This window comes from Scophthalmus maximus, chromosome 11 (genome assembly GCF_022379125.1).
Source record: "Scophthalmus maximus strain ysfricsl-2021 chromosome 11, ASM2237912v1, whole genome shotgun sequence".
Taxonomy (NCBI): domain Eukaryota; kingdom Metazoa; phylum Chordata; class Actinopteri; order Pleuronectiformes; family Scophthalmidae; genus Scophthalmus; species Scophthalmus maximus.
The window spans coordinates 14,016,653-14,031,705 of record NC_061525.1 but is presented as its reverse complement, the minus strand read 5'-3'; the positions used below and the strand labels follow the sequence as shown (position 1 = coordinate 14,031,705).

General features: G+C 42.2%; 2 protein-coding genes and 1 long non-coding RNA gene across 7 annotated transcripts in view; 2 read left to right on the top strand and 1 right to left on the bottom strand.

Annotated features, from left to right (window-relative positions):
• Positions 1-5,109: 5,109 nt before the first annotated feature.
• LOC118299658 lies at positions 5,110-6,321 on the bottom strand. Its single transcript, XR_004789914.2, has 2 exons — positions 6,183-6,321; positions 5,110-5,852 (listed from the first exon to the last, which is right to left on the bottom strand). It is a non-coding gene; the product is annotated as an uncharacterized LOC118299658 (long non-coding RNA).
• Positions 6,307-12,916, top strand: laynb (layilin b). The gene is made up of 7 exons (XM_035623555.2): positions 6,307-6,521; positions 8,331-8,637; positions 8,906-9,057; positions 9,603-9,644; positions 10,074-10,151; positions 10,288-10,405; positions 10,808-12,916. Exons 1-7 carry the CDS (start codon positions 6,449-6,451, stop codon positions 11,124-11,126), a joined length of 1,089 nt encoding a protein of 362 aa, XP_035479448.1. The 5' UTR covers positions 6,307-6,448; the 3' UTR covers positions 11,127-12,916.
• An 865-nt stretch (positions 12,917-13,781) lies between these two features.
• Positions 13,782-15,053, top strand: part of sik2b (salt-inducible kinase 2b) — a 39,592-nt gene continuing 38,320 nt past the window's right edge. For 4 of the 5 annotated variants that reach the window (XR_007031656.1, XM_035623547.2, XM_035623546.2 and 1 more), the window contains exon 1: positions 13,782-14,355. Coding sequence is in view for 3 of the 5 variants with exons in the window: in XM_035623547.2 (XP_035479440.1) it covers positions 14,218-14,355 (138 nt within the window). In the remaining 2 variants the exon portion in view is untranslated. Of the gene's footprint in view, positions 14,667-15,053 lie in introns of all 5 variants that reach the window. The other variant, XM_047335401.1, reaches the window with a different exon arrangement.

The window sequence follows — 15,053 nt, the reverse complement described above, 5'->3', positions numbered from 1 at the left end:
GAAGAACCAATGTACATATTTATTGTTAAATAAGTTCATGGAGTACATGGAGGAAAGAAGCATATTTTGAAACTATCTGTTGGGTTTTGACAGATTTCCTCCACATTTGAAACACTTTCCACACAGACTCAGGGAACTCAACATGCAGAATTAATGTTAGATATTGAATGTTATATGCTGATTTTATGTACCAATCATATAACCCCTTTTTTTTTATTAATAACTGATACTGATTGCAAGTGTATAGTCAGAACCAAAATATCCTCAAAACTTTATTATAAGCAATGTGAATTGTGTGTGCAGAGACGCCTTGCCTTGAACAACAGAGTCATGTCCTGAGAATTTAACACCTTGAATACATGAAAGGTGATCATGCTTGCCACAAGCAATGAAGCACACAGCCAACCAGGGGTGGCCAATGTTAATTTCCCTTGCATGACAAACCTCTATTGTCTCTGTATAGTTGCACTGCGGGTAGTCTACATAGCTATGGGCCACAACTCTTACCGCTCAACTGAGAAGCCCCCATTGTCTCTTAGAAGTACAGAATGAAAAGGAGCGTCAGTGTTTCTCTCAAAGTGCCCGTGGTGAGAGAGGACATTTGTCACACTATCCACGCATGCATCACTCTTTTAAAATCTCTTCAGTCCTCACCTGCATGCGAGAATTTAACCTCCCTGGACACCTGTTTGGAACCGGGCCATGTTGTTGGCCATTCTTTTGCATTCACGTTCTCCATCTTGTCTTCCTATAATCCCTTATTGCTGCAGGGTCAGAGATGATTGGCAGGTTATGTAAGAGCGTCTGGACATGCTATTCATTTGTCCAGGGGTTGATGGATCCGAATAAAAAAAATAGAAAAATAAAAATTCTGAATGAAATAGGGAACTGCAAATAACACTGCTCCACAACAAAATACATATTAAGCCAATTTTAGGGACTTTGATATACAAACTGAAGGAGCACGTGTTCCTTTACGGGGTGTGGCAAAATGTTCTGATATGCACAATCATTTTTTTTCAAATGTACCTTCACAAAACTGAAAAAAAAATTATGACTGGCACTTAATGTATAGCTGTCAGAATAGCAGCAGTTTGAGACATACTATTAACACATGATGCTTACATGAATGTACAATTTATAGAACAGGACATGATTGAAATGAATCATTTCGCTTCATAGGCTAAAGTCTAAAATTAGAAGGACCAGACTATTATCATTCTGAAAGTGTGCTGTGGTATAATGATTGGAGCACATCTTCACTGGTTCCTTTCACAAACAGCAACGGTGGTTACTGACACACATTAGAAAACAATGAAACAAGGCCCAGGGGAGGACACAGATTTAGTTTTGGAGGAAAGAGGATACACTGGGAAGCTCGTGAGGGGACTACTGTACTGGCATGTACAGTAAAGCCGATCATTAACTAATGATCCCTCAGGGTGTGAATATCACAAACAGTGGTGAACATGAGGTTTTTTTCTGTTTTGCCAACAAGAGACAGCAAAATGTTAATTATATGATAATTATACATCTCCACATAATGCTGGTATATTCTTGAAACATACAGAAACCTATGTCTGGGTCAGTTTTAATAGCTTTTGCTGAGATTATATTGATCATTTAGTTAGAAGAATTCTGATCCAACAGCGCTGTAAAACACCTTTCAAAAACTCAACCAAATATGTTTACTTAGGTGAAGTTGTGAAAGTATTTTTAGCAAAAGTATTAAAGTATTAAAAGAAAAAACAGTCATTTTACAGAACAGTGTCTCACAGATAATTGATATATTATTGCATATGTCAGCATTAGATTAGTATTATTAATGCTGATGAATGAATAAGGAATGAGTGAGGCCCATCCGAAAGGGGTACCATATACATATGAACCCATATACATATGCCTCATATAAATCTCTCATATGAATGAGAAAGAGATTCATATGAATCTCTATGAATATGAGAGAGGAAAGAGAGGAAACTCAAAATTGAAACAGTTTTTATGTAAAACCATGTGAAATATTTAAAGACACAATTCTAAAATGTTTTAAGCAGTCATTGTGTGACGAAGTGGGTGAGATCTCTGAACCCAACACCCTTTCTACAAGTCATCTTGCACATCATCATATTACTTTCTACAGGTGTTAATTTTTCTATAATTTAGCATTGCTAAGGTAACATTGCTTGACTCACTATCCCGAGTTTGTTTGTGTTAGCATTATGTTACAGTTCACATCGAAACCTATGTCAATTAACGCAAACACACAGCCAAAAAGTTACTTTCAGTTATCTTTATTAAGTTGCAGGTTTGGAAATTGTTTAATTGTTTGTTTCTCTGTCCATATTTACAATTGTTTGTTCCTTTGTTCAGAGCCACCATGCAGGTCTATTGTTTGAGAAAGGCCCCATACAACATTTCCCAGTTTTTATGGTGTTGGTGATGTCATCGCTGACATCATGGGTTAAACCAACTGGTGGGGGTTTCTTTTTAGTCAAAATGCTTAGTTTCATAGTTGTTTGTTAGTAAAATCTTTTGCGATGCGTACCTTTCAGATAGTGATTTACAAATGTAATGCGCTTGGAAAAGGAGCTAAATGATCATTTATATTTCCTGGTGTTACAGTCACGGTATGTTTCATCCCTCAGTAAATACTGGTACGGGTTGAAGGACTGTAGGTGTTAAGTAAACACCCTGTATATTCAGATACATTTTTTTTTTTTATTGCTTCTCGAGGAGAAAGAACAAAGTGAGGCCGTGCAGCTGTGAATGTGTGCATGTGAGTTTTCATGAGTTTATTTTCAGATTTATTTTCTTTGATTTTGACTAAGTTACATGTGTAATGGGGAGCACTGTAAATAAACATTCAGTCAAAAAGATTGGGAAACATCGGTTGTGGTATTTTATAAGCCTATCAAATATGTTCTTGAAGTGAAGTCTTGATCATAACCATTATCACAACTCCAGTAAGATAACTGTAGTTCAGTAAAAGGAGACTACTTCCCTCCGAATTTTTTTTGAGTAGAAGTAAAAAGTAGCATGAAATTGTGGGACTGACGTAGAGTTCCATTACATGTACAGTGCATGGCACTCTCCATCAATGGCATCAATAACTTATTCATTTCAAATGTGAGTGAAAGTTGTTTCATGAGTAGTTTGGTGTCATCTGCTGGCCAAACGTAGATAGAGCTCAGATCTCTCGGATTTAATAGACTCATGATTCACTCCTGCAGAGGAGGGCAAGCCAAGAGACACAACGTCCCCCTCCGTGAACTCAGCGTAGTGAGCGGCAAATTGTTTAATGAGTTTTCAATAAAATCACTGAGCGACTCTGTGGCCAAGACTGGATTATGTGAAAAGTGAGCAACTGGGGATCACAAAAAGTGAACAGTTCTTTGCTAATTTTAATTGAACATTTGTGGGAGATTATATCCCACACAATGACAAGGACCTTGAAGTGGATCCTGATCTTGAGGTGCTGATTAAGGTTATCTTTAATAACCTTATAACTACCACATAGCTAATCTAGGTCCAGGTGGTAAATAAAAACTGCGCATATTGCACACTGAGGAAAGTAAATCAGTATTTTAGCTTGCAATTCAATCTAACGCAGGCAAGATGTGTTTAAACCAACAACAAAAAAGATCCTAAAAAGTCTGCTCATACATTTGTTTATAAAAATGTTCAAACTCTTATGCAACTCTACAAGATTAATTATTACAAAACAAGTGTATATACAGCTGGGAACTAAAATCCAGCTGTGAAATTATCCTTGGTGCACTTCTGTTTAGCACTCATAATCTTTGAGCCCTGTTGCCCCACGGGAAAGATACCAATGATATCTGAAAAGTTCCACAGGGGCAGTGTTCATAACACAGGGGCACAACTCTTCCTCCCATGACAGACCCTCTGCGTGCACCAGCCAATAATCAAATTAATCACAGAGGCTTCGAAAGGCCAGATATGAAAAATATTTCCAGGTAGCATGTGACAAGCATCCAGAGGCGCCATCTGACAACAACACTCCTGCATGACAAACACACTGGTGTATCCAGTGGAGCGAGAGAAGCAGACAACAGAGCCACACACAGAAAAACAGCCTGTGACTGTCTGTCCGATCTGTTCATTACTCTGCTCCCAAGGTCATCATGTTGATGGCTGTTATTAAAATCACACAACAAAGGGAAGAGTGGGATAAACTACAGCCTGTGCTGATTAAAGTTCACCTCATGTGGGATGAGTCTGAGATGTGCCTTGACTCGTAACAACGAGGTTTTAATCTTCCAACATATCTCCATCAAATGTTTAACCCACCATCATCTTCTGAGCTTCTTTTCTAGTTTTTTCAGTTTTCTTTTACAAATCATTTTCGTGTTTTGCTACCTGAATTCCTCTCCTTCCTCATCTGTATTTTCCACATTTACACGTGTGGCTGTTTTGGCTGAACCTTCTCACTCGTGTATTTTACTGTAAATTGTTCAGGGCTATTTTCAGACTGTGTTCCGTTGTATGTTTTGAACTGGGAGGCGTGTGTTTTACTGGCAGTATACCAGTCTGGTGTATAGAGCGTTAGGTTGGGGCATCTATCTTTTATAAAGATGCGGCAGTAATTATTGATTTTGGTGTAATGTGAGGTTTAGTGAAATACGATTATACTGTAGCTTGGTGAAACTCGTGAACTTGTGGTTTATGTTAAGAAGGGTGTGTGAGCTGATAAATTGGATGGTAAAATCTCCCATAGCACATTATACATTTTCATACCCACCCAATCGGTCAGTGACCCTTGTACTCTGTATATAACAGGACAAAGGCTGATCAAAACGAATAACGGCATTCATTTGCAGTGACCTGTACCCATAATGATGTAGCAGGCAAATAGCAGCCCGTCGATCTGAAAATTGACAATCTGAAAAAAAAGTTTTTTTCAAACCACACCTACACCTTATAATTTAGATACAATAGATATACATATCTATTGCCGACCCCACGTGCTGATCTTTTTTCTACACAATTTGCTGCTAGTGCTGGGAAAAGTCCAATAAACTGACCACATGAACAACACAGACACAGTAAACGTTACAATCAGCCTCATTTAAATGAAACAAGGTCTCGTTGAAATCCAACACAGTTTTATTTCCACAGCTTTAGCCTGTTTAACAGTTTAACAGCAATGGCGTGCTGAAGACATTATTTTCTAAGGCAACACCAACAACAAACACTGTTATTGACGCAGGCCTCCACTTAACTTGTCAAGTCTTACGTGGGAAAAGATTCATACTGGTAATTTTGCCGGGTTAAGCCTCACAAAATTATAACTTTTTTAAATGATTATTTTGTGCAAGGCACGATAAATGTATTTGTGGCATCATGCAATTCAAAGTGCTATACAGAGGCATTGAAATGCATAAAAAAAATAAAACATTAAGACGACATTAAAATTGCATTTAAAGGTCTATTAAGCAAAGCCCAGAGAACAAAGAGCAGAAGATCGAAAAGATGTTTTCTCTGTAATTCTTCTTTATTCGTTGGGGCCAGACACAATTATTTCAGTTGCGTAACTTACATGAGTGCTCCAAACTGTCACAATCACTCGCATTTCTGGAAATGAAGCTGCAAGGCCTGGAAACCAACCCAAAGCAATAATGAACAGGAAGTATGATTCTGAGGAGGGAAAAAAAAAAAAGTTCCTTTCCCCTTCCTCCCCCTGCATGTTTTCCTGCTCCACGGGTAATCTCTCTCTTTCTCCCACTCTCTTCCTCTGCATCTGCCACTTTGTCACCATATCTCAGGTCTGTCCTGGCTGCGTCTCCTGTGGACGCCTGTGAGCTCCGTTTCCTTCCACAGACTTATGCTTGCTGAAATGAGATTTGAATGCGTACAGTATGTTATAACTGTGGGACTCACCAGCCACCATCAGACGAGCAGTCAGTAAACTCCGGCTGCAGCATGTCACACAAGATCAGCATGCTTTTAAAGAAACAGAGGAAAACTGACTTTGAAAAGTTTCTACTGTCTTGCTTGCTGTTAACCCCCCCAACACACACACACACACACACACACCACCATCCTTCATTCGATTACAGGGAGCATGATGCATGCTGTATGCACAAAGCAGTCTATAGAGCCCATTATAATGACTAAATAGAATTATAAGGGGACACAGGCTGCACAGCACAAACTCATACCTCGGTGGTTGGAGTTTGCATCGACAGGGAAGAGAAGCAACAGTCTGCTTTCCAACAGAAGGAGTAAAACCCGTCGACTCTTGTCTCACCCTTGATCGCAACCCCCCCCTCCCATCCAGGCGCCATGATGCGCGAGCCCCTCTTCCCCGGTGGGAGCGTCTCCTCTGCCTCTGTCGGTCGTCGTCGGGGCTCAGAACCATCCGAAGTGTCGTCTCCCGACGAGGCGGTTTGACTTTCGGAGGGACACTCTCGTGAACAATGTAGAGATGGATTTTGTCAGGCTGTTTGCCGCCGTCGCCGTCCTCCTCCTCCAGCCCGCATCCGCCTCCAAAGTAAATGGTAAGAAGGAAAAACAAGAAGAAAAAAAAAGGTGCCTTTTGAGGAGTTCGTGTGCCGCTGCCTCTTTGTTTGGCTTCTTAACCACCGAGCCAAGTTTCTCTAAATAGAAGAAATATTTAGAAACAATGGCGGATTGTGTGTTTGTAATACTTGGAACTGTAATAGTGATAAACAGACGCACATCGTGCGGCACGTGATGTGGACGACTGGCAACCCGTGACAGTGGAGGGGCCCGGTCCGCCAGTGTGGGACTGCACGGCGCACAATAATAACAATAATAATAATATGTTTGATTTATGAAGCGCTTTTCACGTACCCACAAGCAGCTGCTGCACAGCAGACTGTGTGTTATGGAACAGTGGCACCGGGGCCAGGAGTTCTGCAAGAGGGTGGGTCTCAACAAGGGCTCCCCACGATCACGGATGTTTGAATAACTTTTACCAAATAGTTGGTCATTATTTGTACTTTTCCCTCATTTTTCTCATATTTGTTTGCTGTGCGGTGTTATCATCGAGCTGTCATCAAACTGTGTCGTTTTTTTATATTTATTTTGTTATAATAATAATAATAATACTTTTATTTATATAGCACCTTTCAGAAGTGGCTTCACAAAGTGCTTTCACAAAAACATACAAATTTCAGGTCACATATCTGTATAAAAAAAGATAATTAAAGTCGATATAAAAAGACGACATCGCTTAAAGGCAAGTCTATAGCAATGGGTTTTTAAAAGTGACTTAAAAGAAGGCACAGACGCCGCCAGCCTTATCTCCTCCAAGGTCGAGGGCCCTGATGAAGAAAGCTCGGTGACCCTTAGATTGGAGCCTCCACTTTGGAACGGCGAGTACAGACCCACCTGAGGAGCTGGCTTGTAAGGGATCAGCATTTCATTCACATTGCCCATTTACTTATTTATTTTCTTATTACTGATGCTTTCTTATTTTTTACTCTCTCCTTTCCTTTTGTAACTCGACAGATTTGCTCATAGTGCGATGAATTAAGGATTATCTCATTTAAATTTACCTTACCTTACCTTATCTTAGAGGGAGAGGGTCATCCGAGAGGGCTTGCCAGAGGGTTCGATGGTTCGATCTTTGGGCAAGACAATTAACCCCTGAATCGAATGATGTGTGATAGAAAAAGCGCTGTGTGAATCGCTTTGGGTAGTCAAAAAACACTAGAAACTAGTCCATTACAATTTGACATGGCTATGTATTAAGGGGTCTCAATTACAAAAAAAGGTTGGGAACAACTGTTGCAATGTTTTGTCTTTCTGTTTATGTTCATAGCAAATGAAAAAGAAAAGATCACCTACAAGAGATATGTGAATATGTGCCTTTAGACAATCAAGATTCACTTATTGTTGAAGTGGCATGACTGAAATATTTCATACTTCACCCAAAAATAACGTACACATTGCACAACCTCAGCAAACCACGGCATTTCAGACATGTTCAGGTTCATATATTTAAAAATTTCTTTTCACTGTCTGTCACGATGCACTCGAGCATCAGTTACTATTTGGCACAAGAGCAATGCAGAGTGAAAATATATAATTTAAGCCCTTGAAAATATAGTATTTGTCCTAGCTTTACTACCATATTGTTTATCCCTCCCATGTGGCAGGAAAATATGGGAAGCATTAGGCAAAGCACTGTGACCCAACAATTCTGGTTCCTAATTTGTCCACGGTATACTTTAGGTAGTTAATAATCTTTCTGACACGTGCGTCCAATGGGAAGTCTTTAGAAACCAAAAACCCTGCACTCATCATCTTGTTATCTCCTTGATGCTGACTGTGGTGTGCAGGCCAAATGATCTGTCGGCGTGGGACAGAGCGACCATGCTACAAGGTGTCCAACATCCAGGACAGCAGACGGAGACTGACCTTTGAGGATGCCAGGCAGGCCTGTGGCTTGGATGGTGGCGAGTTGCTCAGCATTGAAACAGAAAGCGAGCAGCGACTGATAGAGAGGTTCATACAGCAGCTGCAAGCTGGAGATGGAGACTTCTGGATTGTTCTCCGCCATAGCCCCCAGCGCTACAGGGCAGGGAACACAAACCCAGGTTGCCCCTCGCAGTACTACTGGCTGGATGGAAGCAAGGCCAAATACAGGTCTTTCTCTCTCTTTCTTCTTTCAACATGTCACTGTTTTTTTCAGCTGCATCAGTGAAATTAATGTATGTATGACGGACAAGGGATGGAAAAAAAGGAAAAACTGTGACTAAAAAGAAATTATTGGATTAAATGATGTATGCGCGGGAGTGATGGAATGTGTACAGTCCTGTACAGTCCAAAATTTGGGACTGAGAAATTCAAATATTAAGTAAAATGAGTGATAAGTGATAAGAGTCAAAATTTTTGTGAATTTTATTTGCTGTAGGAAGTGGCATTGGGATGAAGCGTCTTGTCGTGGTGAAATGTGCGTGGTTCTGTACGACCAGCCATCTGCACCACCTGACGAAGAAGGTCATTTCCTGTTCCAGTGGAATAACTGCAACTCTAAGAACAAGGTTGTCTGCAAATACCCTGAAGGTGAGCCAGCAGATCACAGACACTGACCGGGCTGTTGTTCCTGGTTGTGCAGTAGGCTATTGGGAATAATTTGGGTTCATTTGTTTCACAAAATCTGAATCTGATAAATTACTAAAATGTGACTAATGCTGTCAACAGTTTGCACTAAACATTTCATGTACAATTTTAAAGTTGGCTGCTTGGATTACTGTAATGCTCTGCTCTCTGGCAACCTTCAAAGATAAATCTGCTTGTGATTAAGGTGTTCCTGTTACCCTAAATATTAGTCCTCCTTATCCATATCATCCTTATTGAGGGAGCTAAAAAAGAAAAATAAATCATTGAATTCATGTACACACTTTTTTAACAACCTAAAACCTTCAATAAATGTTTGTGCTATACATCTTTATCTTACTTTCTATTTCCAATGTTAAATGGTTTTTGAGCATGTCTTTATGCATTTAAAGTGTTTTAATTAGCTGAACGAGGCAGGATTAATTGCATAATGTTGAAAAATATCTCGCTTAATGATGTGAACTGACATATATCTCGTCTGTCTTTTGCAGAAAAGGTACCAGTATTTACTGATAGGAACATGACACATGCAGGTACAACATGCACTTGACAACCCCGCACACAGTACTTTCCATGTGTGCATCATGTTTCTGTGAGACATACTGTATATAACAAGTGACAGAAGATGTGTTTACACAGTACATAGATTAACAAAGTTGATCACAGGTATTTGTTTTATTTTGTATTTTGAATAATCTTTAGGTCTCCTGTAGTAAAGTTCATGTATGGTTTACATTAATTTGTAAGTGTTCAAGAATTATTTTTTTTAATCTTCAGAAATTCAAACAACTACGTATAATACATGGGTTTTATCAGATGTTATACTTCTGTTGTTCTGTATTAAACCACACTCACATGATTTGTTTGTTGTTTCCTTTGGTAGAAATCTGTTCAAATCTGCAATGGTTAAATAGCCATGTCATTTGACATATTTTGTCTTCTCATATTCCTGATTGCTCCAGTTCCATCCCTGAGGCCAAAATTATTCTCAACTACAGAAAGTGATGAGAGGACAAAAATAGTGCTACCTGAGTCATCAGGTAAGAAAAGAAAAGAAAAGAAAAACATTTTATTTTTGATTGGTTTGTCCTGAAAGTGCAGGGGCTTGCCCTAAATAATCAAGGGCAGAGCTCATGTTAAAATAAGTTATGTCAAATAATGTGCTTTCCTTTGCAGTATCTCTCTCAGACAACACCCAGTATGTTTCCTACATCCTTTATGGAACTATTCCAACTGTCCTGCTGCTGCTGTTTGCAGCTGCTGGGATCTTCTGCTACAAACAGCATGCTAAGAGGTAAATGGAGGAAAGTAGTGTAAGGTGTCGTACAAAAAACATGCCATGTACTTTCTGCCATGTTCTTCAAAAACAAAACATGCTGTTTCTGGATTAATAAAATAGCAAATTAAGTTGCTTTTAAATAGATAAGTAATGTCTTTCTTGCAGATAAAAATATGGCACAATGATGCCGCTCTTGTCGAAGTAGTTATTTAGTTTTGGTCAATGTAAGTTCACATTTCCTGAGGATATACTGTATATAACCTGTACACCTTTTGTGTCCTGTGTCACGCAGGGTAAATGTGTTTTCTCAGTGTATGTGGCTTGTTAAGTTGTTATTTCACTGATTAGCAGTACAAAGTGTACAATGTTGCAATGATGCTACCATGCTCTTTATAATATCATTTATTTTATATTCAGGAGGAAGGCAGAAACACAAAGCTATCCCAGCACATCACAACCATGGATGTCGACAACAGCTTCACTTTGCCCCGTACAAGGACCTTATGCCTTTCGTGATGTTACCAAACTGCCTCACACCGCCCTCGACAGCAGCATGCCCGCAGACATCATGACAAAGTACCCCTGCGCTCCCTCCCAGGACTCCCAGTGTGACGATTATGAGAATGTGTCATGCACGTACAGGGAGAGCGGTTTCGTGACCAACGACATCTATGAGACCTGCAGAGCTCAGAGCCGGAGTCAGACTGGTTGGGTGGAAAACGAGATCTATGGATAACACTGTTGGTGCCTCTCTGGTCTCTGCAGGTGTCTGTCAACCTCATAGCAGCTAAAGAAAGTGACCCAGCTAGACAGAAGAACACACTGTTCTCCATCCCATTTTCTTTGAACCCCACTGGTCACTTGTGTGGTGTAAGTTTACTAAACAGGCGGCTGTGTCAGCCTGGTTATTTGAGGATAGACCCATCGCCTGTGTGCATCTCCAGTGCAGCTTTGTGAGCATCCAGCATTCAATGTCGCAAGTCCCATTAATGCTTAATGCAGTGTTTCCTAATGTTTGGTAAAATGTGACTCCATATTTAGGGGCAGTTCTTCCCAGAACCCCACCAATAGACAATTCTCATGGTCAAATTATCAAACAAATTGTGAAATTGTTAAGACAAGTCTGCAGTTACGATAGCAGATATATGAGGGTCAATCTTGGCACAGTTGTGATTTTAGCTGCAACATGATGAACATTGCACAGATGATCATAAAAAGATCAACGACAACCAGCTGATATTTAACTTGTATTATGTTTTACCATAGCCACCAGTTTAGTGTATTGTAATGCAAATATTTGCTAATTAACTAAATCCTAGATACAGGTGGGGCTAATGGAAATGCCATCCATCTACTGTGATAGTGGTTGAGATATTTCATCGTGGACCAAAATGGTGGACAGATGGACAACACTAATATATTTCAAGTTTATTTAATATAAAGTATTATTAAAAAATCCATCAAACAAATTTCAGTCAGCATAGGAAATCTTATTCTGACAGTGTAAAGAAAATACATTTTTATTCAATTTGACTTGAACCTATAGTTCTTTCCTTTGTCCAGTTTTGAACCATCATCTCTGACGAGTCATGTAGAAGTAGCATAGAGGCAAAGTAGTATTAATGAATTAAATTTAGCATTAATGAGCCAGGTTCAGCGTGGTGGCCTAGCAAGTGCTACTACATTTAGCATGGTGGATGACACATCCAACCCTGGGAACATGTACAAGTTTGAGGCCTCACGCAAGGTTACTCATCTTGTAAACAATCCAAAATTAAACTACTCAGCCATTTTCCAGCAACGTCACTAGATATCACTCTATGAGGCACGAGGACAGAGAGATTGTGTTAGCTCTCTACTGCTGTGGAGATGTCCTATTTAGGGACTATTCTGACCTTTTCTCTCAATCTGAAGAGCGGTGTGAACGCCGTTTAAGGCTTCCTGTTTGGACTCTGATGTCAGGGAACAGGACAGTGCGTGCGGAAACACTGATGACAGAACTCTGCTGACCCCAGCTAACCTTGAAGCTGCGGCCTCCTCCGTCTCCGTTTGACTGTGCAAGAAACTCAAACATCCCACTGATTCAACACGCACACATTATTTAGGAGAGACCAGTTTTGAACTTATCATGGATTTATTCATCATTGTTTTCTTGCAAAAGAATATACCTGTCTCATAAACGTGTATAGATATCACAGTTATGTCTGAGTTTGCACCGAGTGGGCCGTTGGGTCGGTGTGTTGGAAAGATGTAGTAAGCCCAGTAAGGAGAGGCTGAGTGTGTTCTTGGAGAATGTTAGACAGGAAATGCCAAAAGCACATCTGGAACTCTTACATTCAGGAAGTCTATGCGTGACAGCAGAGGCCTTTGGAGCGCTGCTCTGCTTGCCTGCTTAGCAATCCGCTGTTCTCTGTTTGACTGTCTCTGCGGGGGCTCAAGAGAACAACCACTGGGCGTGGATGTGCGCTGTACCTCGAACATGACATGATTTTTGGGCGTGTAATAAAGTTTGGTCACTCAAAAGTAGGGGTTAATTCAAGTGTATTTGTGTAGCAGAATGTCTGCGGATGTTTCTTAAGTAGTAGCTGTACTATACTGAGCACAAGTTCTTAAAAAGGAAATGATAAACATCAGATACCAATGCTGAGGAGTGGACAGAGATAGGACAAAGTTGGGGCAAGGTTAAGCATAGACTCAGCTTCTTAGGCTTATTGTTTAGAATGGGTTCAGATGAGTGTTCACACATCAGCAGGGAAACCGGCTTCACATCCCCTGGACTCTACCTGGAATCCAACACCGGCCTAAAGGGAATGTGTGGCCTTGCTTCAATTTTCAACTTCTGCCAACAGATGGCGCCGGTATGTTGCTGGACAAATTCTTTGGGGTTGATAAAATGTCTGGCGTTACACGAGGACCAGCATGTTAAATTATATAAGGGTATGTGTTATCATATATTCCTTTAGGATTCGTAATAACCAATGTACTTGTTTCTAGATGATTTCACTAAAAGAATGAATTTTATATTGTGAAATCCTGGCATGTTTTGTTCAAATGTATTTTTTTCCCATTCATATTTGCAGCGAGCATTAGTCTGAGGGAGCAACTGATGCAGCTTCATGCAGTTTTTTTTTTTTAATATTATCATTATTATTATTACTACTATAATTTTCCTCACAAAGGCCTAATGAAACACCTGCAGGGGAAAAAAACGACAAAGTTACCTCTGCGTGCCACCAAGAAGGGCAGACGAGCGAGCAGATTTCAGAATAGCAATTTTACCGGTTGACGTAAGAGGTGGGTCTGGTTGTCCTGGCAACCAATTGGCACCGGAGTGCGGAGCGGCCCCGTGGCCCCGCCCCCTGTACAAATACCCCCATGGCTCTGACGTCAATCCACGTCAACCGGAGAACACGATGCCTCGCTGCATGTCAACCCGCGCGCGCCGCGGCCGATAGAGGCACCTCGAGCTGCAACATCATTGTCGCGGCGAACGTGGCGTGACGGGCCCCGTCGCTCAACGAATGGCCTGCGTCGTGTCGCCGCGCTGACGGAGCGAGCGAGAGAGAAAGAGAGAGGAAGGAGAGTGTCGCCACACTTGGCGTCCGGGCTGACAGGGCGACGTCAACTTTGTCTCTTTTTAATGGACACGCTTCGAGCGGCGGCGCCGGCAGCAGCAGCAGCGGCGGCGGCGGCGGCGGCAGGCGGCTTGTTTTACTTTCGTCTTTATCTGTAGCCGCTCGAGCCCGCGCGGAGCCCCCCGTGTGTCCCCCGTGTCCCCTGTGGCTGCCTCGTCCTACCCGTCCGCAGACAGTCCCATTCGGAACAGCATGGTCATGGCTGACGGTGTCCAGAAACCGCAGATCCGGGGTCCGGTCCGAGTGGGCTTCTACGACATCGAGCGCACGCTGGGAAAGGGCAACTTCGCCGTGGTGAAGCTGGCCCGACACCGCATCACCAAGACCGAGGTGAGTGCGCTGGCGAACTGGTTAGCCCCCGCGATGCTAACTTGGGCTAATGTTCAGCCGAGTTACATAACTTTTTTTTTTTTTTCCCGTATGTATGTACTAGTTGACACCCCCCCCCCCCCAGACATATTCCACGGCGACATAGCGAAACGCTGTCCCCGTCGCGCGCCAATAGAAACTTGGCTCGGGTAACGGGCCGGCCACTCGGCGGCTCCGGCTCCGGCTCCGGCGCGAGCAACAGCTGGTGCGTCCGGGTCCCGGTGCAGGTAGAGGAGCGCGCTCACCCCCCGCTCAGACCAGCATCACTGCCGGTAAGAGGTCTGACCACCGGCGCTGCCGGGAAGCGCACGCTGGAAACACGCCAGCGTCGCACACCTGCACTCCTCCTGCCGACGGCCCAGACAGCCGCCACGGTCGGTGTGCCCCCTCCAAGAGTCCGGCCCGTGTTAACACCCGTTGCCGTATCTGGGCCATGCGGCATGGGTCGGTGGTCCCATTATGTAATCCAAAATAATGATGTGATTTAGTGGTGACTTGTGCCAGCAGTGCCGCGAGCTTTCCGAGGAGCAGGGCATGCCAGGGAGAGCTGTGTAATTGGAAAAAGCAAAGTGTCGTGCACGCGGACGGCGATCCGCTGACACTGCTCCGGGGGTCCTCATGCAGTTTGGAGAGGGGTTTGATACCGTCACCTCTCAGAC

Bases quoted from the DNA above. Each gene is read 5' to 3' on its own strand.
- laynb (XM_035623555.2), top strand. From the start codon at position 6,449: ATGGATTTTGTCAGGCTGTTTGCCGCCGTCGCCGTCCTCCTCCTCCAG. The intron at 9,058-9,602 runs GTGAGCCAGCAG...TGTCTTTTGCAG, and splicing joins TGTCTGCAAATACCCTGAAG to AAAAGGTACCAGTATTTACT. The intron at 10,406-10,807 runs GTAAATGGAGGA...TTTTATATTCAG, and splicing joins TACAAACAGCATGCTAAGAG to GAGGAAGGCAGAAACACAAA.